The following is a 25,132-nucleotide window of genomic DNA, read 5'->3' as shown; positions in this document are numbered from 1 at the left end:
AAACTCTGAATTTGGGAGTCAGAAGTTTTGGTTTTAAGTTCCAGCCTAGTCCCTATTTTGTTATTTCTAAATTCAGTCTCATTTTCTACAAATAGTAATAATAATGATATGGCTTATAAGAAGTGATATGAGAAGCAAAGCAATAAATGTTATCTAAACGTGCTTGCAGGGGCGCCTGGGTGGCTCAGTGGGTTAAAGCCTCTGCCTTCAGCTCAGGTCATGATCCCAGGGTCCTGGGATCGAGCCCCGCATCAGGCTCCGCTCGGCATGGAGCCTGCTTCCCCCCCACTCTGCCTGTTTCTCTGCCTACTTGTGATCTCTGTCTGTCAAATAAATAAATAAAATCTTTAAAAAAAAAAAAAGCTTGCAAAATCAAACACACTGTAGAAATTCCTTCATTTAGTAGATGTTTATACAGCATGAATTTTGTGCTAGATGCTGCTTCTACGTGATGGATCAGACTTTTCAGTGCATATAACATTTTTCCTAATAAGTTGTGTATACACAGTACAGAAAAGCACACACACACACACACACACACAAAACAGAACAAACACTACTTGTAATCCCATCACTCAGAGGTAATGAAACATTTTAGTGTGTGCACCTCTCTTTTTTTCATCCTGTGGGGATGACTTTAGACATGGTCCTTCCTCTTGGTGGGTAAGGCCCTACACCCCACCTCCAGCTTGAGACAGATAATTATGATTCTCCTCATCTCAGCTCTACCGCTGTCCGTTTGAATATTTGCTAGCCCCAAGGTGGGTATGCTGAAAGCACTCAAAATAGCACTTTGAGCTAGACCCAGGTATTACCCAATTTTATTAATGAGAAGACTTAAGTCCTAGAGAAGGTAACCAATTTACCTAAAGCCATATAGCCTTTAATTGGAAGATTGGGTGTTGGATCCAAACCGGTCTTAATGCTAGAGTTTTTCTTCTTAACTATTACTCTTATACTGCCTCCTATAATTAATATAACACATTATAGTAAGTATTAAAATGGTAAGTGGAAAGTGCTATGGCAAGGCATGAATAATTTTGTTTGGGGATTTGGTGTTTCATGCAAAGAAGATGATTTGCGATAGGTCATAAAAGGTAAGTGGGGAAGTATATTCCTTATGTAGGAGAAAGTATATGGAAAAGCATGGAGATGTTCAATAAATGGTAAAGATTGAATATGCACTTAAAAGTAAATCGGCCATTTTAGGAAATTTATACTTTGTTTTGTAAGTTATTGGGTAAACAATGGAAGGTTCTAAGTAGTTATTGATATGGTCAGCTTTGCCTTTTAGGAAGCTTATATTTTATCTCGTAAGATATTGGGTAAACAGTGGAGTTTTTAAAGTATGGTAATGACTTGGTTAGTTTTGCTTTTGTGGAACATTATGTGGAGAGTGATTTGTGGGAGGTGGTGGTTGCTGGGTAGGGAAAAACTAGATGGAGAAGGAGGACTCCTTTTCAGAGGCTTATTAGTCTGTTGAAATGTAGGGGAATGGGCAGATTAGAAAATTCTAAGACAGTTTGGACTATTTGTATAGAATATAAAAGTACCTTGGAGGGAATGAGAGAGTGGAGTACAGATTTAAAATTTTCACTTTCTTCTGTCTTTGCTTATTTCTGTCTCTCTTAAAAGCTGTTTGGTGATTGGCCCAATAATAACCTACTTTTATCAGTTTTGGGATTGAGTGCATGGAAAAGCATGGGGGGGGGATGATCATTTTATTTAAAATAAAATATTGGCCTTATCTATTGATTTATCTAGGTTTCTAATTACAATAGAGTTGATTATCTCAAGCTCTTATTGAGTGTATTTGAACAGAAAAGAACTGGCTAGTATCAGCGTTGTGTTCACAGGAGTATACTTTATGAATGTCCATATTTTATTTAGAGCATATATTCTTCATAAGACTAGATCATAAGACTAGATCTTCATAAGACTAGATACTAGAGATCTGAGAAGTTTGAGTAATTTAAAAAAAAATTTTTTTTAAAGATTTTCATATATATATATTTGCCATGAAGCTGTCTTCTCTTTTTTTTTTTTTTTTAAGATTTTATTTATTTATTTGTCAGAGAGAGAGAGAGAGTGAGCACAGGCAGACAGAGTGGTAGAGGGAGAAGCAGGCTCCCCGCGAAGCAAGGAGCCGGACGCGGGACTCGATCCCAGAACCCTGGGATCATGACCTGAGCCAAAGGCAGCCGCTTAACCAACTGAGCCACCCAGGCGTCCCTTAAAAAAATTTTTAAGGTTTTTTTTTTAATTTGAGAGAGAGAGAAAGAGAGAGTACGAATGGGGGTGGGGGTGGAGGGGTGGGAGAAGGAGACGTAGGGGCTCCATCCCATGACCCTGGGATCATGACCTAAGGGGAGGGCAGACACTTAACCACCTGAGCCACCCGGGTGCCCCAGTTGAGTCATTTTAAAATAAAGTCATTCTCCTCTGTGTTCTACCCTGACAGAAAGGGGTATCAGACATGTACTATATATGCGCTTATGTCCTACACAGTAGAGGGGACCCGCAGGCACCTTGGCAGTATGAATTATGGTACATTTAGGCTTTGTAGGTGTGGTGACAAACACTGGATTAGTAAATGCATTGTGTAAAATTGTTTTTATTTAAGTCTTTTTTTTTTTAAGATTTTATTTATTTATTGACAGAGATCACCAGTAGAGGGTGGGCGGGGGAGAAGGCTCCCTGCTGAGCAGAGAGCCTGATGAGGGGCTCCATCCCAGGACCCTGAGATCATGACCTGAGCACTGCAGGCACCCCTTAAAGGTCATTTTGCATACTTGCTTAACTTTGGAAGAACCTGAAAAAACAAAGATAGGCTTATTTTCATTTTCTCAGATGTTTGTTCTCTTACTCATACTTTTTATTTAGACATAGAGGAGGTCACAACAAATATATCTATATTGTACTTGGACTTCCTTTTAAGAATGTTTCCTATCATGAGATTATCGGTAAGAAATGTTGCACCATCTCATCATCACACTGTTTTCTTTGAAAAGTGTTGTTGGTTATTCATTCTCTTAAAAAGGTCCTTACATTTTGAGAATCGCATTTGTGTCAGTGTGGATGGAAGGGATTTTCTCATAGATTCCAGATTTTTTTGGCTTTAGGTTTTTTGCTTGTTTAGTTAAATCTAATAGTTATTAATTGAGCCTTCATTGTTTGCCTATACTAGGAGGGCAGAAGATAGGAATATGAATGCAGTGTAAATCTTGTTTACAAGACCTTTTTTTTTTAAGATTTTATTTATTTATTTGACTGAGATCACAAGTAGGCAGAGAAAGAGAGAGAGGAAGCAGGTTCTCTGCTGAGCGGAAAGCCCAATGCGGGACTCGATCCCAGGACCCTGAGATCACGACCTGAGCGGAAGGCAGAGGCTCAACCCACTGAGCCACCCAGGCACCCAAGACTTTTTGTTTTGATAGAGTTTGTAATCTAGGTAGGGCGGGAGGATTAGGATTAGACAAATACATGAATTATTATATCCAGAGCACAACAAAGGAAATGTAAGAAAAGTGAAAACAAGTGCTGTTCACATTAGCTAGATAAAGTATTTGTGTCTAGTTGGGAATGATATTGGGGATCTAGAGGTATTTTGTCTAAATAGTTAAAGGATAAGAAAGATTTAATGGGTGGAATGGTGGGGATGGGTAGTGTGAAGAAATCACATGAGGGGAGCACCAGGCTGGCTTAGTTGGTGGAGCTGTGACTCTTGATCTCGGGGTCATGAGTTTGAAGCCCACGTTAGGTGTAGAGATTACTTAAAAATAAAATCTTTAATTAAAAAAAGTCACATGAAGAAAAGTACAGAGACTGGAAAGCATGGAATATATTCAAAGTACAGATCTGCTGAAGCAGAATTCATTCAGTGAGTGAGAAAAGGTTAGAAAAGTTGATTTAAGTCAGGTGGTGGAGAATCTTATATGCCTAGCTGAAGAGTGTGTGATTTGGTTGACAGTATGTCATTTTTGGACGTTTTAGAACATATTTTAACAGTTGTGTTGTATACGAATTAATGTAATAGCATCTCATAGAATGAGAAAGAACAGAGGTCATGATCCTGGGGTCCCAGGATGGAGTCCCTCGTCGGGCTTCCTGCTCAGCAGGGGGTCTGCTTCTCCTTCTGACCTTCCCCCTCTCGTGGTCACTCTCTCTCTCAAGTAAATAAATAAAATCTTAAAAAAAAAAAAAAGGAGATAATGAGGGTTTGAGCAGTCATGGTGGCAATAGGAAGATAAGTGACATACTTGAGATATTACTGATGTGGAATCTTTTTTTTTTAAATTATGTTGGTAAAGTATATATAATGTAAAGTTTATAGTTTTAGCCATTTTATTTTATTTTTTATTTTTTTATTTTTTTAAAGATTTTTATTTATTTGACAGAGAGATCACAAGTAGGCAGAGGCAGGCAGAGAGAGGAAGGAAAGCAGGCTCCCTGCTGAGCAGAGAACCCCACGCGGGGCTCGATCCCAGGACCCCAGGATCACGACCTGAGCCGAAGGCAGAGGCTTAACCCACTGAGCCACCCAGGCGCCCCAGTTTTAGCCATTTTAGATGAACAATTCAATAACAATTACATTTACAATGTTGTGCAACCATCACTGCTATTTACAGTGTTTTTCATCACCCCAAACAAACTCTACCTATTGAGCAATAACCCCCCCCCTTTTTTTTTAAATCTAAAAAAATTTTTTTTTAAAGATTTTGTTTATTTGACAGAGAGGATAGTGAGAGGGAGCTGAGCAGGGAGCTTGACACCGGGCTCGATTCCAGGACTCTGGGATCATGACCTGAGTGGAAGGCATATGCTTAACAACTGAGCCACCCAGGCGCCCTGTAACTCCCCATTCTTTCTTTCCTCCAGCCCCTGAAAAACTCCTATTCTTTATACATTTGCCTATTCCAGGTATTTTATATAAGTGGAATCATATAATACTTGTCCTTTTGTGTCTAGCTTATTGCATTTGGCATAATGTTTTCAGGAGTCATCCATGTTGTAGTATGTATCCGAACTTCATTTTTATGGCTGAATAATATTCCATTGTATGACTATGCCACATTTTATTCACCTGTTGATGAACACTTGGATTGTTTCCCTTCTTTGTCTATTGTGAATAATGCTGTAGTGAACATTGCAATAGTATCTGTTTAAGTCCTTGTTTTCAGTTCTTTTGGGTATATTCCTAGGAGCAGAATTGGCAGGTTATATGGTCCTTAGCTTTTTGAACTGTTTGCCACAGTAGCTGCAACATTTACATTTCTACCAGCATATATACATGGGTTCCAATTTCTGCATATCCTCTTCAATACTTATTTTTCATTTTTAAAGAATTATAGCCATTGTAATAGATATGATGAAGTGGTATTTCACTATGGTTTTGATTTGCATTTCCTAGAGGCTAATGATGTTGAGTAATCATTACTTTTGTCTGTTGGCCATTTGTGTATGTTCTTTGGAGAAATGTCCATTGAAATCCTTTGCCCATTTTTAAATAGAGTTGTTAATCTATTTTTGTTGACTTGTAGGTGTTCTTCATATATTCTGGATATGATCCCTTATTAGATACATGGTTTGCAAATATTTTCTTCCATTCTGTAGATTGTCTTTTCACTTTCTTTTTTTTTTTAATTTAACTTTAGTTATTATTTTTTTTTTTATTAACATATAATGTATTATTAGCCACAGGGGTACAGGTCTGTGAATCACCAGGTTTACACACTTCACAGCATTCACCATAGCACATACCTTCCCAATGTCCATAACCCCACCACCCTCTCCCTCCCCCCCCCCCCCCCCCCCCCCCCCCGCAACCCTTAGTTTGTTTTGTGAGATTAAGAGTCTCTTATGGTTTGTCTCCCTCCTGATCCCATCTTGTTTCATTTATTCTTTTCCCACCCCCAAACCCCCCATGTTGCATCTCCACTTCCTCATATCAGGGAGATCATATGACAGTTGTCTTTCTCCGATTGACTTATTTCGCTAAGCATAATACCCTTTAGTTCCATCCACGTCATCGCAAATGGCAAGATTTCATTTCTTTTGATGGCTGCATAGTATTCCATTGTATATATATACATCTTCTGTCTTTTCATTTTCTTGATTATGTCCTTTGATGCACAAAAGTTTTTAACTTTGATGAAGTCCAAGTTATTTTATCTTTTATTGCTTTTTTTGTCATATCTAAGAATCTATTGGTGAATCCAAGGTCATGAAAATTTATCCCTATATTTTTTTGTAAGGGAATTACAGTTTAAGTGTTGAGTTATGTAAATTCTTTATATTTTGGATGATAACCCCTTGTTGGATATATCATCTGCAGAGGTCTTCTTCCATTCAGTAGGTTGCATTTCCTTTTTGTTGGTTTTCTTTGCTGTGTAAAAGCTTTTTATTTTGGTGTAGTCCCAATAGTTTATTTTCAGTTTTGTTTTTCTTGTCCTCTATGTTTTTCTTGTCCTCTATGTCTTCTTTAATGGTTATTTGTTATTCCTTTGTACCCTTTGTAACTGTAGGCAAGTTACTTAACCTCTCTGAGCCTCAATTCTTTTTTAAAGTATAATACATACATACATATCCCCAGGGCTATTGGAATGTCTGAATGAGAAAATTCATGTATTTAACAAATATTTATTAGGCACCTACTATTTGCCAGTTGTTAGGTAGTGGAATGTGGGGTAAACAGTGTAGATGGGATCTCTATTCTCTTGAAGCTTACATCCTGGTGTGGGGGAGATGATTGACATGCAACATATAAACAATAAAATACTAGATAGTGCTATATACTGTGTAGAGAAGTAGGATTTTCAGAGAAAGTCTTCCTGAGAATGTTCCTTCAAGCCAAGTGACGTAAGGAAGCCAGTCATTCAGAAATCTGAATTGTTCTTTTGGCCTATTGCTATGGATGAACAGTTGTGTGTGTACAAGAACCTTTAAGGCAAAAACAAGTTGGGCATATTCCATGAACAGAGAAGACCAGAGTGGTAGGAGTTTGCCACGTCAGGAGAATAATCTGGGATAAAGTCAGAGAGGGAGCTGGAATGCAAAGCATGTCTGTAAGCCAGGGTGAGAAGCTTGGAGTTTATTTAAAGTTCAGTGGGAGCTATTGAAGGTTTTTAAGCAGAGAAGTGACAAGATCTTGACTCAATATTCTCCTATTTCTTAATGAGATGAAAATAGTTTTTTGGTCACTTTGCTTATGTATCCTTTTACAGACGATGTCTTTTCTACTTAAAATGTTTAATTAAAAATTTTTATTTGCATATTTAAAAAGTCACATACTATAAAATAGCATACATTTGTCCCAGGTTATAATGGTTCAACTTAAAATTTTTGGACTATCAAATGTGAAATTGATACACACAGTGGAAACTGTGCTTCGAATATTGAATTTGGTCTTTTTCTGGGCTGATAATATGTGGTACAGTACTCTGATGATATGTGGCAGCAGTGAACCAGAGCCCCCCTTGGCTCTGTGATCGTGAGGGTAAGCAACCATTCCATACCATACACACATTCTTTTTTTTTTTTCTACTTTCAGTACAGCATTTGATAAATTATCTAGGTTTCTTTCTCTGGTGTAGGTGGCAGATGAACCCAAGTTTCTGAAACCTTTCAATTTAGGTAACCTGTGATTGTGTGTGCTGGCAGTGGTGAGTCGTGTTTAGTCAGTCCCTCTCTCTGTCCCAAATCCAGATGGTTGGTTCTGACCTCGCCTTGAGAATGACACATTTTGGCTACCTGTTCAGAATCAAGTTAAGATCATAACAGCAGCTTTAGTTTCTCTTAGTGTAATTTGAGATTAGGATGATTTAGGGAAGCTATGGTTTTGGTGGTCTAGAGCAGTGATTACCAGTTTTTCACTAACAAATTATCATTTTCATGCCTTCCTCTTTGCAGCATTCTGGGAACCAAGCCACACTATTATAGTAAAATGTGTTTTCCTATTTTTTAAAATTAATAAAACAAAATTGTCCCAATGGTGAGTGAGCCAGTATCATCATGGTGAGGTAATATATTCTAAACCAACTGCAGAAAGACTTTGGGCAGCTAGAAAACTGACGTATAATGTCTTTTAGACTTTTTGGATTATTGAATATAACCTTTTGACTCTTGGTACTATTTTCTTTGACCCCTGAGGGATTTAGGAATAGTTTTAATAGCCACTGAATTTTGGAAAGAGAAATGTACTTTTTTCTTTTAAATAAATGATGTCCTCTCTATATCATTTAGCTTTTTTAATTTAGGTCATCTGTATTATAAAGTATGTTCTAAAATTTATTTCTCAGTGATTTTTAAAATTTTCAAAATATCAATGTATTTGTATATTTATTTGAACTGAAAAAAATGGAGTCATACTTTTTTTTTTTTTTTTACCAAGTTTGATTTGTCTAATTGATTTAACAGTGAGGGCTGCCTTTGCCGATTTAGTTATATAGGGGATATTTTCTGTAAATTGAATGATTCAAGGTAATCTGCAGCTTCCAAGTTTTAACAAAATATACTTAAATTAGAAGATAAAGCTATTTTGTCTAATATTGGCAAAATGTACTTTTCACTTTTAAAAATAAGTTTTGGTATTTATGGGATATTTATAAGCTTATAAGTGACAGCATAGCAGATATTTTAATCTAATTTTAATAATTTATCAACTTATAATATTTGTGCTGTCTTGATAGCACCAAAAAAGTAGCATCAAATTAACATCTAAAAGTTTATAGATGTCAAACCTGAGTATGATAAACTTAACTATGTTCTTTGGCACTATGTGCTAAAGCATTTAGAGGTGAAGCCTATTTATGTTTGCAGTTTACAGGAAGATAGTTCAGATAAAAAAGAGTGGGAGGAGAAAAACTAGAGGTAAGGCCGAGAGTTGCAAAATGTTAACATTTGGTGAATTTAGGTGAAGGGTATTGTTCATTGTAATATTCTTTCAACTGTTCTGAAGGTTTGAAGATTTTCAAAATAAAATGTTAGGAAAAAATAGTCACGGGAAGAAAAAATTAATTTTAAGAGGTATTTGTCAGTATTATAAGAAATGACTTATCAGAATAAAAATATGCTACATTAGGATAGAATTATGTGGGGGAAGTAGAATAAAGGGTTGGTTTGTTCATGAAATTTTGTGAATGTATGATGGTGGCTATGAAATTGCTGAGGTATTTAAATTGCATTGGTGTGTTTAAAAGTTATGGAACTATTCTATTTTAAAATGTTAACTCCATGTCAAAAATGCCATCTTTTGCAACTCTTCAGACTTCTTATAAAAAATTTGAGATGCCAAATTGGAAATCTACAAGTAGATAATATGATTTTTAAAAATTCTTTTTGATAACCAGGCAAACAGGTTTGAAAACTTCAGTTCTGGCTAGCATTCTTTCAGCTCTTTGGGATCTAGGAATATGGTGCTAAGAGTTCACTGAGATATACTACACCCTGTCAGATCATTCTGGCATGGACAGATGGCTGTGACTCTTTTAGCTAAGACATTGTATAGCTTATGAAGCACCACCATAATAACCTTCCCCCAAACCTGTACTGTTTCCACAGACATAAAAACTTTATGTTCAGCTGCTGAGAGCAATCATATGTTGTTACATTGTTTTTTAAACCACAGAGTTGTTTTATGACTTTGTAGTTTCCCTTTTCTATAAATGTGGATGATTTCTTTAAAAACTATAAGTTAATGGTGTTATTAATATAATTTTTACTAGCCATGACAACTAGAAGTTTATAAATGAACTTTTTTTTTTTTTTAACATTCTAAATATCTTGTAAAAAACGTACTGGAAGGACTTCACTTGTGATATTTGACTTGAGGTCATTCATGTAGAGATTTGGAATGTGTGCCTTGAATATTCAGTTGTGCTGGAAATCTAAATGTCATTGTGTTACTGTGTAAACCATAGCTTGTAGTACTTATTGATTGATTTCAGTGTTATCCTAAAAAATTAAGATCTTTTACATTTTGGACTGGAAGAGCAAGGCATAGAATGTACATGTACGCGCTGTGAAAAACTATGGGGCTGAAAATCATGTGTACTTTTTTTGGGCCAGAGACATTGGGAGAATATCATCCCTTTGAATCGATCAAGCCATCTGGTTGATGGAAAATTCAGCATTGTTTTTATAACCTTTTCAAACATTTCCTTGGTTTTATAGTTGAAATGGGAGACTGTGGAGGCTTAATTTAATGAAATACAGATTAAAAAGTCACCAGTGATATTTTCAAAAGTGTCCATAATTTAACCATGAAAATAAAAACATTAACGTTGCCACTTCATTCTCAGACCCTATTTAAGTTTTGTCTCAGTGAAGTTCTTTATAGCAGAAGATCCAGTTCAGAATTACACATGACATTTAATTAACATCTTTCTTTAATCTCCTTCAGTCTGGAACAGTTCTTCAGCTTTTTGACTTTGAAGATTATAGGCCAATTATTTTGTAGAATGAACCTGAATTTGGGTTGTCTGGTGTTTTTTCATGATTAGAAATCATGAATTAGAAATTCATGATTAGGGACGCCTGGGTGGCTCAGTTGGTTAAGCAGCTGCCTTCAGCTTAGGTCGTGATCCCAGCGTCCTGGGATCGAGTCCCACATTGGGCTCCTTGCTTGGCAGCGAGCCTGCTTCTCCCTCTGCCTCTGCCTGCCACTCTGTCTGCCTGTGCTCACTCTCGCTTCTCTATGACAAATAAATAAATAAAATCTTTAAAAAAAAAAAAAAAGAAATTCATGATTATATATCTTAGGCAGGAATTTTACAAAACTGATTCTGTGTGTCTCTTACTACATTCTCTCAGATGGTATATGATTGCATTTTGTCCCAATGCTGTTGATGTTCACTGATCATCTGATTAAGATAACATCTGCCAGGCTTTCTGTATTAGTTTCCTATTGCTTCTGTAACAAATTTCTACCTTAATGACTTATTGCAACACAGATTTATTCTCTTACAGTTCAGGAGGCTGGAAGTCCAAAATCGCTTTCACTGTGCTAGTCATGGGGTTGGTAGAACTGGTTCTTCCTGGAGGCTCTAGAGTTGAGTCTGTTTTCTTGCCTTTTCTAGCTTCTAGAGACAGCCTGTGTTATTGGCTTATGACTCCTCCCTCCATCTTCAGAGGACATCACTCCAACATCTGCTCCCATTGTCGTATCACCTTTGTCTTTAACCTTCCTGCCTCCTCCTTATAAGGACCCCTGTGATTATATTGTGCCCATCCAGTTAATGTAGGATACATCTCCCCATGTCATCTTAATTTAGTTGGCTTTGTAAAGTCTTTTTTGCTATGTAAGATAATGTATTCACTGGTTCAAGGTATTAGGATGTGGACGTTTTGGGTGACAGTTGTTCAGCCTACCATATTTTCCCACTGTAAAGTTATTCCTTTCCCTTTTATAGTATTTTGTGGAAAGACACTTGGACCCCTTGTTCCTATTATTGGAGAATGGTATTTAGAAACTAGATCTGGATATTAATATGCTCACTGCTCTTGATCTTACCCACTGCTCCTAGGCTCCCTTAATAGTGTTAGGGAATATATATGTATAGAATACATCTGTATTTCTGTATTGAAAGATATTAGTTCATACTGATATCTTTAGTTCCTATTCAGTACCCCATGATTTATTCTTATTTTTGATTTTTTCATATGTGTAACTCCCTTCTCTGATGGTGAAAAACTTGACTCCAGTTATCTTTTATGTGTTAATTTATTTGATCAGTCCCCCTGTGTAATACCGGTCTCCTTTGCTGTTGCCACCCCTTCCCATTTATGGATCCCACTTCACAACTGCTTCTGATACCTCCTGCCACATACCTCTCCTATGTGGATGCTTTCCTCAAAGCATGGTGGTAACAGGGTAGTTGGACTTCCTGCATGTGGCTTTGGAGCATTCTGTTATATGCAAAGTTCTTTTACTTATCATCTCATTTAAGGACTCCAGTTTTGTAGTTTCTAGTATTGTGGAAAAATTTCCATTTAGTATTAGCCAGCTGGATTCAGTGTAGACGATCTCAGTTTTGTTGGCAACAACCAAAGCATTATAGTCAGGAGCCAGTGGACCACATGTCTTTTTCTCCCATCAGGCCTGATCAGGGTGTTGACCTTGGCCCTTGACAATGTCATAGAGGTTCTTCATAATCTGTTTGATCTGGTGCTTGTTGGCCTTGACATCCATAGTGAACACAACAATTATTGTTGTCTTCTATCATCTTCATGGCTGACTCATTGCTTAGGGGGAACTTGATGGCATAGTGGTCAAGCTTCTTGCTCTTCCAAGGAAAATATTTGGGCTGCCTTTGGAGTGTCTTGGGCTACCAGAAGGTGGGTGACACACAGATTTCTTTCTTTTTTCTTTCTTTCTTTTTTTTTTTTTTTTTTTTTTTTTTGGTGGCTGTGGTTGCCTTTCAGCATTGCCTTCTTGGCCTTCCAAGCCTTTATTTTGGCTTCAGCTTTAGGAGGGGGAGGGTTTTTTCCTTTGCTTTTCTGTATGCCATCTTCATGAAAAGGTACATTTTATTTTAAAACTTAATTTTTTTAAACTTGGGAAAGTTATTCAAGTGATGATAGTGAGTTTAGTAAAACAATACATGATATTTTGGCTTTGGTTTAATGTCTCTTTAATTGAATTGAAGATTTTTCCTGGCTACTAAAATAATGCTGTTTCTTTAACTCCTATATGAACCTAATTTAACTTCTTATGGCTTTGGGTGACTTCTCTCATTTAACATAATTATTCTCATAATTGAACAATACTATTTCTCTTTAGCTTCCTTAATAAGCTGCATGTTTCAACTATTTTATACTTTTTGTGCCTTCTGTAGTAAAAGGGAAAGGAAGGGAGCATTTCTCAGAAATTGCTGATTATGTGACTAAATATTTTGGGTTCAATTCAGTTTTTGCATTTTTTAATTAGAAATTATTTAAGTCATGCGTGAAAATGGTTGCCTGGTAGTTGAACAACATTTTCCAGATTGATCATTTGTTTTGAGTGGCAGAAAAATTAACCAATATTGTCAGTTTTTCTTAAAGATTATTTGAGTAGGTAGTATTTTATACTCCAGTAAAATTTTAGCATGGTAATAAAGGTTAGTATGGTATTAAGTGGTTTTGCCTTCAGTGTGACAAATGCTTTAACTTACCACCTTATTTCTTTTTTTTTTTTTTGACAGAGCAAATTCGATTAAAGAATATCAGAAAAGTGTATGGAAGATGTATGTGGTATCGTTTACGGTTATTAAAACCTCAGCCAAATATTATTCCTACAGTAAAGTAAGTAATTGGTTTCAATAAAAAAAAGTACACAGTGCTTATTCTTTGCTAGGTAACACATAAAATATGGATATGGTGATGAATAAAACATGTTTAAAGAAATTGTAGCATTAGGTGGGGGTAAGGTGTGAATTTGGGAGCTTTCTAAACAGAGTGATTTAGAAGTTCAAAGGAGAGAGAATGTACTGACTTGGGAAGGAAGGGAGAAGGAGAAGTCAAACCTTGAAGGAAGACCTGTGCATCTTGTCAGAATTTGGATTTTGCCTTAAAGACTATGGGGGAATCTTTAAAAGATTATCAAAAGCAGGGAGGTGACATAATCAAGTTTGCATTTTTTGTAGTGATATTTAAAGTTTATTGAGCACATACTGTGTGCTAGATGCTGTGCTGGGGCTTTGTGTGTTATCTCATAATTTTATGATTAACTTCAGAGTAGATGTTTTGCTGTTTTGTCAGATGAAGAAATTAAAAGGAAGATGAGGTAACTTGACCAGGGTCCTGGAGCTAGAATTGGTAGAGCAGGACCTTTTATTTTGGCAGGCCAGTTTGATTAAACAGGCCATTAGCATGTTTAATTAGAGCAGGCCTGTTTGACTTTATAAGGCTATGGGGTATACTGGTTTAGAGCCTAGGCTTTGGGTTTTCACCCTGAGTCATCAATTTTGCAGGAACAGGTGAATCTGATAGGTGAAAGAGTTGCCATTTTTGGAGGATTGTATCTTATGAATTACTTGTATCTGTCCATCCAGTAGAGGGGGAAGAACTAGCAGAGGAAATTAGTAGAAGTAGAACCATTTATTTTTTAATCTGGGCTTACATGATGATAATGTCAACTTATCTGTGTAACTTCAAGGGGTTTAAATGGTTTTTCTTTGTAAGGTTTTACTTTGCTTAGTTTAGTTCCTCTGCAGAGGGAGGGAAATTTTAGCTTTGGTGTTAAGAGTTCTTCATTGGTGTGAAACTAAAAGGCAAAATTAGTTTTTAGAAGAGTATTTTATGTTCAGTGTTTATTCGTAGTTTTTGCTTCTCATTTTAAATTATAGTTTCAGGAGGTAGCAAGGCAAATATTTTTGGCCTCCCAATCTCTTCCTTTTTGGGTTTTGATCAATACTTTGTGGGTATCTGAACCCCAGTTTTTCATGGAAAAAACCCAACTCTGAAGTTCTGTTCAGTGATTAGTAAATTGCTTTACTTAAATGGAAGCACAGATTAAGGGATGTTTGTAAGTGAGGAAGAATTAAATAGATAACTGGGTAACAATTTAGATAAGGTCGGAAACATCAAAACCTTTGTGCTACTTAATCTTAAAGCATTGTTTCACAATTAAGCAGTCATGGTGTAATGCTCTAATTTCTGGAAGTTGACTTTTTTTTTTTTTTAAAGGTTTTATTTATTTATTTGATAGAGATCACAAGTAGGCAAAGAGGCAGGCAGAGAGAGAGGAAGGGAAGCAGGCTCCCTGCTGAGCAGAGAGCCCGATGAGGGGCTTGATCCCAGGACCCTGGGATCATGACCTGAGCTGAAGGCAGAGGCTTTAGCCCATTGAGCCACCCAGGCACCCCTGGAAGTTGACTTTTAAAGAAAAAGCGCAAGACTTCACAAAGTTGATCACTGACACTTTATGTAGAGAAAAATGCTTATCTTTTCACAGGACCTAAATATGTTTTTAAAAAATTGGGTGTAGATCATGATGAAATCCATTCTGTTTACACCTTTGCTTTAGCTTTCAGGAAATTAAAGTGTGATTTTATTGGTGGTTAGTTTTTATCAGCCTGGGGGCTTCTGGTATGAGCTTCTCTAATCCTCCCTTCCTTCTTCTCAGAGAGCCAGGTGCAACATGTGGAGCATCTCTCATGGGTTATAGTTCATCCTAGGTGTTTTTTTTTGTTTTGTTTTGTTCTGTTTTTATATATATTTTTTTTAATTTTTATTTTTTATAAACATATCATATATTTTTATCTCCAGGGGTACAAGGTCTGTGAATCGCCAGGTTTACACACTTCACAGCACATAGCATAGCACATACCCTCCCCAATGTCCATAACCCCACCCCCCCAACCCCCCTTCCCCCCATCAACCCTCAGTTTGTTTTGTGAGATTAAGAGTCACTTATGGTTTGTCTCCTTCCCAATCCCATTTTGTTTCATTTACTCTTCTCCTACCCCCTCGACCCCCCATGTTGCATCTCCTCTCCCTCATATCAGGGAGATCATATGATAGTTGTCTTTCTCCGATTGACTTATTTCGCTAAGCATGATACCCTCGAGTTCCATCCACGTCGTCGCAAATGGCAAGATTTCATTTCTTTTGATGGCTGCATAGTATTCCATTGTGTATATATACCACGTCTTCTTTATCCATTCGTCTGTTGATGGACATCTAGGTTCTTTCCATAGTTTGGCTATTGTAGACATTGCTGCTGTAAACATTCGGGTGCACCTGCCCCTTCGGATCACTACGTTTGTATCTTTAGGGTAAATACCCAGTAGTGCAATTGCTGGGTCATAGGGTAGTTCTATTTTCAACATTTTGAGGAACCTCCATGCTGTTTTCCAGAGTGGTTGCACCAGCTTGCATTCCCACCAACAGTGTAGGAGGGTTCCCCATCCTAGGTGTTTTGATTTCCTCTCCCTTCTACCCTTGTTTGCTTTTAAGTCTTGTTTTAGTGATTTTCAGTTTTACTTTTATCTTTGTTTTCTGAGCTTTTTTAGCCTTTGGGGCACTGGCAAAACAAAATGTGGAATTATTAACTTATTGATATTCACATGTTCTGTAGCATATCGAGGGTATGGCAGACTTTGGGTTTGAGTTAAAAATTACCATGTAAATTATTTTCATTATTCATTCAATAAGTAGTCATTGTGTGCCTATTATACCAGGAACTGATAAATAGATGTGGTTCAACAACTTAACAGTTGAGGGAGAAACCGGCAAGTAAACAAGTAATGATAATAGAGTTTAGTAAGGGCTCTGGCAGAGGGGGTGGGGGTGCCATGACAGAGCAGAGGAAGGGCTTTCTGTCTTGGGACAGGAAGCTTCTCTGAGTGAGGTAGGGGCCCAATGAGGGGCTTACAGAACAGCTAACAGGAATCGATTGTTTACTATCTGTGAGGTACCTTCTAGGAGCTTTACATACCTAGTCTCTTTTAATTCTTAAACCCATCCTAAAAATTAGAAACTGAATTGTAAAGGACAAAGCAACTTCCGAAGATCTCTAAGTTAATAAGTGATGAAGCTGGGATTTGACCTCAGGTAGATTTGTTCCAGAGACTATGTTCTTAAGTACCTCTCCCTAGATAGCTAGGTAAAAGCGAGAGTGTTCTAGGTAGGGATTCTTTTCCCTTTGGGGATATAGGTAGTATGGAAAGCAGTTTGCAGTATTAGGTACTTAATAAGGATTAGAACGTTATTTTGGCCAGATGGAAAGAAATTTGTATCTGAATGCCAACTTTGTTTAAGCAGTTAGTCAGAATTTCAGTAAGTTAGTCAAAAATTCAGTAAGATCCTGTCCACGTGCTCAAGGAGCTTGCAGTGAGTTGGAGGAGAAAAGTCATAGTTTTTGCTTCTTTGTGAGTAACTCTGGTTTCCCCATTGATCACTTTGACAAGGGTAAGGATTGCTTTGAGGTGAGTCTTAAAGGATGAATAGTTTGGGTAAGCAGAAATGGGGAATGGGAATTCTAGGTGGAAAGATTGAAGAGCAACAGCATGTTGGTAGGAAAAGCTTAGGGAACTTTGGGAGTGGGTTTTTTGGTTTTTGTTTTTTTAATTTGGGTGATAAAGGTCAGTAGGTGGATTGGAACTTGATCCTGAAGGCTCATTCCAAATAAACATATTTAAACTAGATTTTGACCAAATGAGCTTAAACACATGTAACATTTTCTGTCTTTGAAAAAAGGTCTCTCCAGTTTTGTTTGATTAGGCTCATAGGATTCATTTTCTGTGTTTGTTTAACAATTCCTCCTTAGCATAACAAATTGTGATATAAGAGTATAAAAAAATAAAAATTACTCAATTTCATCACTGAAATACAGCCACTATTAAGATCATTTTCCTTTAATATTTTTAATAAACTTTTATTTATTAAAAATAGCATATTATACATATATCTTTGAAAGCTGATTTTCTTGTTTTAATTTAACAAGGTAGATAATCTTCCACAGCAGATATAATTTTATTGGCTAGGTGGTATTTCACTTTATTACTATACCATTAATTTATTTGTTTACTACTCTATTGATGGGCATCTCTGGTGTGTTTTGTTATTATTTCTGTGTATTCAGTGTATTATTTCTGTTCTATATCTGTAATCAGCTTTTTATACTTTATATGCTTAATTCTAGTTTATTTCCTTCTAAATTTCTTGAAATAGTTAAAAGGGTTTGTATACTTCTTTAGGGTTTTGATACCTTATTGCCAGATAGTCCTTCAGAGTGTAAAGGGTGAGTGTTCCTTTTTTTCAGCCTCTCCAACATTAATAATATCAGTCTTTTAAATATTTTTACTAAACAGAACATACTGGAGAGAAGGAGTTAGGTTTTTTTTTTTTCAACTTCTGTATTTGGTTATATCCCTTTTTATCCTACTGTTTACATCTTTTTATATCTGTATGGGCTAATGATTTGGCTGTGTCTTGGTTTATTAGTCTCCTATAAATGGTTTATTTAATTAGTTCCATATAAATGGATATTTAATTTGTTTCTTAAGTTTTACTGTTATAAACAAGTCTATTCATTCTTCATTGCACAATTGACCCATTATTTTTTGCAGTTTATCTTACTTAAAGTCTAATTATTAGGTTAAGAACAGCTTTTGTTTTTTTTTTTATTACATAAATGGTTTACTGAATACTTAGTATATTTTGATCTAATATGAGACCAATAAGTTAATAAATTGAATTAAGTTCTATACATAAAATTCTGCAAATAGTAATGAAGGAATATTACATGCAAGATTCTAGATGCAGACTGCTAGATTCTAGAGAATTCAGAGTAAAAAGTCAGGTTGTGACAGGAATTTACAACTCAGAGATTATGGAACTGAATCAATATCATAGCGATGTAAGACACTTTAGATTGTTTTATAGCCTTGTTTGGTCATAATGTCTTTATAGACTCTTAAAGGAAAACCATATAGGTATATTTATTTATACTTTACCTATCTTTTTCCCAAACAGGAAAATAGTTCTGCTTGCAGGATGGGCATTGTTCTTATTCCTTGCATACAAAGTTTCCAAAACAGACAGAGAATATCAAGAATACAATCCTTATGAAGTATTAAATTTGGATCCTGTAAGTAGTATTTTTATATAATGCACAATAGTTTATTGACCCTGTGAAAATACTGTAAGCCCATATCCTAAAAGGAATTGGGTTATGCCTAAAGAAATCAGACTTTGGATATGTAATCCATTGTTATTCTAATGTATATATGTTTTTTAAGCTACAGATGTTAATTTCCATCCTATAAGGCTTGGTTTTAAATTGCTAAATATAAGAATATTGGAAGATGAGATGAGAAGTTAGGGTATTTTTAAACGACTTTTATAAGATTGGTTTAATGCAAAGTTAAAACCAGGAGGTTCATTTATGTTAGTTGGAGGGTAAAAATCTCATGATCCTGTGTTAGTTGACACTAAAGTAGTGGGTTAAGTCTTTATGTCTTACAAAGAACTGGTTTCATTGTTAGTGGAAATTGAGGTTAACCTTGGATATACTCCCTAGGTAATCTCTTGATTGAACTTGATTGAGATGGGTCCCAATAGAAAATTAGTCTTTTATCAGTGGAAAGTTAGAACTGAAATGAATGCTGGAGACCATCTAGCCTTTTTTTCCAGTGGAGAAAATGAGGCTGGAAAATTTGTGTCTTGTCTGGAGTCAAACTGAATCTAGTGCTCTTTCCATTTTTTCCCCAAACCACTTTCTTTACTTCTAGTATTTGCTCAGTAGATATCCAGGTATTCATGTAATACCAATACAAAACATGTCTTCTAGTTTTCTGTTTTGTAAAAGCTGAATTTGCATCATATCATCTGATTTTTCTTTTTGTGATGATTATGGCCATCAAGAGAGATTTTTTTAAGATTAAAAGATTTGGGGGGCAATTTAATGCCATAAAAATCAATATGAAAAATTTATTAATAGAAATCGAGTCTAATTAGGAAACAGCTAAGGTAAACTTCTTGAGTGTTTAATATTAAAATATTTGTAAACAAATGAAACCAGATTTTCTTCTGATTATTTCTTAGAAAAGAAGTTAACCTTTGATTTGAGAATTTCTTGACAGACTTAATTTACTATGATCATTTAAATGCTACTATCCTTTTATTTTATTTTAATATGACATTGTGTGGTTTTATTCTTAAGTCATTGGTGCCTAGTATACCACACAACACCTAGTGGGTGCTCAATAAAATAAACATTAGACAAAATAAGTATATTTTTATTTAAAAAATACATGGTATGAAACATGGGACAGCATATAGGAAGAAAACATTTTCTCTTTCTGAAAATGTTGAATAGTTTATGTTTAAAGTTCAGAATGGGATGAATTATGTTTTTACAGCATTATGCTTATTTTTACTGAAACAAAGCTTTCTTTTTAGGGGGCAACAGTAGCAGAGATTAAGAAACAGTATCGTTTGCTGTCACTTAAATATCATCCAGATAAAGGAGGTGATGAAGTTATGTTCATGAGGATAGCAAAAGCTTATGCAGCGTAAGTATCATAGGACCCATTACACATTTTTAGGAGTGGTAAAAAAAAAATAGTTGTCATATGCTTTTAAATACTGACCTTATATGTTGAGTCTGTTATTTATGGAACTGCCTGACAACCCTAAACTGCTAATTTAACTAAACTTGAATTCTAAGTATCTTAGAGTAGTGCTTTTGCCCTGTGAAGTTGGTTAAATTAAGTATATGCTTAGAAAATTAATTAACATTATTACCTAAGTATTAGGTACAATGAGAGTACCTAAGTAGTACATGATAATGTTAATTAATTTTCAAAGCATTCTGATTAGAAGAGGATATATTTATACCTTGTTTTCATTTCAAGCCTTTTTTTAGACAAGCTCTATTTCTCTTATTTTGGAAAAGTAGCTTGTCTTATTAAGTTATCTGCAGACTAGTTTAATTTTTGGGAAACAAGGTAGAGTATATAAAATTAGAGGTAGTTTTTCCTTGAGTGTTAATATTACAAGAGATAAACGTTAGCTGGATTCTTCAAGACTCATAGGCATGTCCCCATTCAGCTCCTATGTTAAATTAAAGAGTAAAATACAGACAAGATGTTGCCTATTTTTAGAGGACTCAGTGATGTATAATTTTGTGCTGATTTTAAAAATAAAAGTAAATAATAGGAAGGGCGCCTGGGTGGCTCAGTAGGTTAAGCATCTGTCTTTGGCTCAGATCATGATTGCATGGTCCTGGGATCAAGAGGGAGCCTGCTTCACCCTCTTCCTTTGCCTGTCACTTCCCCTGCTTCTGCATGGTCTCTGTCTCTCTGTCAAATCAATAAATAAAATCTTAAAAGAAAAAAAAAGAAGTAAATAGGATACTTAGATGTGATAGCAAGTGCAAGTGGTGTATGACTTACAGAAGTTTGGGAAATGCTCATTTTGTGCTTAATGAAAGTATATTGACTGTGTCTCCTTTCCTCTCTTTTGTGAGTTGCTTGTTATATATATATTTTTCTGTGATAAAGCAGTGTCTTCAGGAACTTCCTGAAGCATGTACTACATTTTGTTTTCTGCATAGCAGATGTTCTCCAGATTGCTGTCTTTCAGTTGGTGTCTCCCCCTTTTTTCATTGTGTCTTCTCCAAGCATTTACTTTCATTGCACAAGTGTTTCAGTGCTTTAGTTGCTGTCTTCAGGTAATTTGAGAAAAACTGAAGATAGCTAAGATTGTTTAATTGGTAGTTTTAATTTTAGTGCCTTTGATTTTTTTATCCCCCCTCTCAGTTTTCAGGTATTGTAATGTTCTTAAGTTCATGATTTTGTTCTCGGGTTACTGGAAATCTGACTCTTTATCTTGTATGGTCTCTATCCTAAAAAGTACAAAAGAATAATATATGGCCTTTGGTTTTAACTTAATTGTATGATCAAGCTTTAGAATGTTTTTTTAAGTAGGGGCGCCTAGGTGGCTCAGTCATTAAGCGTCTGCCTTCAGCTCAGGTCATGATTTGAGGGTCCTGGGATGGAGCCCTGTGTCGGGCTTCTTGCTCAGTGGGAAGTCTGCTTCTCCCTCTCCCACTCCCCCTGCTTGTGTTCCCTCTCTCGCTGTCTCTCCCCGTCAAATCAATGTTTTTTAAGTAAAATGTATTAAATAGTTGATGGTCCATCAGACACATGAAGGAGTAAAATGATTATGGGACCCAGAACTTTGAGATCTTGTAACTTGTGTAGGTATAAATGGATTAGATAAATATAAGTTCTCGCTGATTGAAGTTCCCATTTTATGCATAGCCCTAGCAGCCTAAGTATAACTCAGGCAGCCTTTGGAATGCATTTACAGGCTTTGAACTGCACAGTTTTTTTAGAATTTGCTTTGGCTATTCAGGATATTTTCTCTTCCCTTATTTGCCCATTATAATAACAAGCTGGGTCATTCCTATTGCTTCATACCGGTTTCTAACTTAAAGGAAAGGAGGTCTGGTTATTTTTGAAGAGTTAGACAAACTGTTGGATTTTCTGGTTCATAGTTTCTGGTTTCTTTTGGATATAGTTGGGTTTTGGTATTGGGTAAAAAGCCCATGTTTAAGCTACTTTATAACAAGTGGAAAATGTATATGTTACTTTAAAGCTCAGTTTTTTTAAACATATGTTTTCATGTGTTCCTATGCATGAATACGTAACTTAGGTTTATGTAGTGAGCTCGGGGTCATTCACCTATAATTTAGCGAAAACATTCTCTAGATCAGGATATAAAATCTGGGGTCCCTGAAACTATATACAGAATTTATGTGTATTTGTAACTATGCAATTTTCCAGGGCCAGAAGGGTTAGAGATTTTTGTCAGATTTCTAATAGAATCTATGACACAACCTCCCACCTGCAAAGTTAAGGGATATAATCACGTTTAGGAAACTTTATACTCAATTGAATTTTTAAAAATTTTGTTAACATCATTGGTCTTGTTTAAGCTTATTATATATGAATTATACTAAAATGACATGACTTTTTTTTTTTTTTAAAGATTCTTTTTATTTATTTGACAGACAGACCACAAGTAGGCAGAGAGGCAGGCAGAGAGAGACAGGAGGAGGAGGCAGGCTCCCTACTGAGCAGAGAGCCCGATGCGGGACCCTGAGACCATGACCCGAGCCGAAGGCAGAGGCTTCAACCACTGAGCCACCCAGGCGCCCCGAAATGACATGACTTTTTTAAAAGATTTTTTATTTATTCATTTGAGGGATAGGGAGCAAGAGAGCCAGCACAAACAAGGAGAGAGGCAGAGGGAGAGGCAGACTCCCCACTGAGCAGGGAGCCCTACAGGGGGCTTGATCCCAGGATCTAGAGATCATGACCTGAGCAAAGGCAGATGCTTAACCATCTGAGCCTCCCAGGCGCCCCTAGAATTACATGACTTCTAAGTACTTTAGGTTTTAGGAATGGTGTTATACTGAAGCACTAATGAGTAGCCAAAAATGTTGCTTTCTTAAAAAAGTTTATGATATAGTTCCTTTAATTTGATTGAGTATGGAGCATGGTGCCTGTCACACAACAGTTGTACAAAATTAGCTTAATGAGTGAATTATTGGAATGGCAATTAGCTGTGTGTGCAGTTTGAAAAAAATCAAGTGCTTTTATGATGTGAGCTATACTTTATTTTGCAAAATCTGAGGGCCTGGTATGAAGAACAGAGCAGTTTATTATGCTGCCATCATCAGAAAGGTAGAGCAGATAATTATTTTTCGGAAAAGAATCTGATTAGAAGAAAAATAATAGCAAAAGCCCTGGGTAAGTGGACAGTTGTACAGGGAAACCGAAGCAAAATTTTTTGAGAAATATCCCTCCCTTAGCAAAAAAGAACCACTATAAGCACCCCTTCTTACAAACTTGCAACCTCTCTACAGTGCTTTTTGTTGGCTTCCGTATTTTTCTGTGGACTTAGGTCAAATGGTATAAGTGGAGTTAAAGTTAAAAGGGGATTGGGGCGCCTGGGTGGCTCAGTGGGTTAAGCCACTGCCTTCGGCTCGGGTCATGATCTCAGAGTCCTGGGATCGAGCCCCGCATCGGGCTCTCTGCTCAGCAGGGAGCCTGCTTCCTCCTCTCTCTCTGTCTGCCTCTCTGCCTGCTTGTGATCTCTCTGTCAAATAAATAAATAAAATCTTTAAAAAAAAAAAAAAAAGTTAAAAGGGGACTGAAGATATCAATGTACTTGTTTTCATAAATGACCAAATTGTAAGTTTAAAATATTTTCAATCCCTGATGAACATAGGTGCAGAAATCCTCAACAAAATATTACCAAGTCACATTCAATAATACATCAAAAGGATCATTCACCACAATTAAGTAGGATTTATTCTCAAGATGCAAGGATGTCTCAATATTTGCAAAATCAGTCAGGGTGATACACCACATTAATAGAAGGAGGAATAAAAATCAGATGATCATCTCAATAGGTTCAGAAAAAACATTTTGTAAAATTCAACATCTGTTTTATGATAAAACTCTCCCTAAACTCTTAGAGGGAATATACCTCAACATAATAAAGGCCATATATGAAAAACCCACAGCTGACATCATATTCAGTGGTGAAAAACTGAGCTAAGACAAGGATGTCCACTCTGACCACGTCTATTCAATATAGTACTGGAAGTGCTAGCCAAAGCAGTCAGACAAGAAAAAATAAATAAGTAAAAGACACCCATACTGGTAAGGAAAGAGTTAGACTGTGACCTTTTGCAGATGGCATGATACTATACACAGAAAACCCTAAAGACCACCAAAAAACTTCTAAAAGTAATAAATAGATTCACTAAAGTTGTAGAATACAATATTAATACCTAGAAATTGGTTGCATTTTTATGCACTAATAATGAAATAGCAGAAGGAGAATTTAAGAAAAAACAATTTCATTTATAATTGCATTAAAAAGAATAAAATACCTAGAAATAAACTTAAGGAGGTGAAAGACCTCTGTACTCTGTATAAAACACTTATGAAAGAAATTAAAGATGATACAAATAAATGGAAAGATATTCAGTGCTCATGGATTGAAGAATTAATATTCTTAAAATGTCTGTATTACCCAGAGCAATCTGCGAATCCCATATAACCCCTATCAAAATACCAATAGCATTTTTCACAGAACTAGAATAATTCTAAAATTATATGGAACCACAAGAGACCTCAAATAGCCAAAGCAATCTTGAAGAAAAAGCTGGAAGTATAACAGTTCCAGGTTTTAAGATATACTACAAAGTTATAGTAACTAAACTGTATAAAATAGAACAAAAATAGAACACAGATCAGTGGAACAGAATAGAGAGCCCAGAAATAAATCTGCATTTATATGGTCAATTAATCTATTACAAAGGAGGCAAAAATATATAATGGGGATAGTCAGTCTCTTCAAAAATGATGCTGGGACAGTTACATGCAAAAGAATTGAACTGGACCACTTTCTTACATCATACACAAAAATAAACTCAAAATAGATTATAAAGACCTAGTTATGAGACCTGAAACCATAAAACACCTAGAAGAACATAGGCAGTAATTTCTTTGAGATCCGCCATAGCGGCATTTTTCTAGATAAAAATCATAAGGCAGGGGTGCCTGGTGGGCTCAGTCAGTCAATAGAGCATGCAGCTCTTGATCTCAGGGTTGTGAGTTAAAGCCCC

General features: G+C 36.0%; 1 protein-coding gene across 2 annotated transcripts in view; it reads left to right on the top strand.

Moving 5' to 3' along the window:
• Nucleotides 1-25,132, top strand: part of SEC63 (SEC63 homolog, protein translocation regulator) — a 75,067-nt gene that overhangs the window by 4,830 nt on the left and 45,105 nt on the right. For both annotated transcript variants that reach the window (XM_047733370.1, XM_047733369.1), the window contains exons 2-4: nucleotides 13,182-13,281; nucleotides 18,457-18,571; nucleotides 19,885-19,997. In XM_047733370.1, the coding sequence (XP_047589326.1) occupies nucleotides 13,182-13,281; nucleotides 18,457-18,571; nucleotides 19,885-19,997 (328 nt within the window). The remainder of the gene's footprint in view (nucleotides 1-13,181; nucleotides 13,282-18,456; nucleotides 18,572-19,884; nucleotides 19,998-25,132) is intronic.

The sequence above is a fragment of the Lutra lutra genome, chromosome 6 (assembly GCF_902655055.1).
Source record: "Lutra lutra chromosome 6, mLutLut1.2, whole genome shotgun sequence".
Taxonomy (NCBI): domain Eukaryota; kingdom Metazoa; phylum Chordata; class Mammalia; order Carnivora; family Mustelidae; genus Lutra; species Lutra lutra.
The sequence above is the reverse complement of the archived record's forward strand: the minus strand, read 5'-3'. Positions and strand labels throughout refer to the sequence as shown.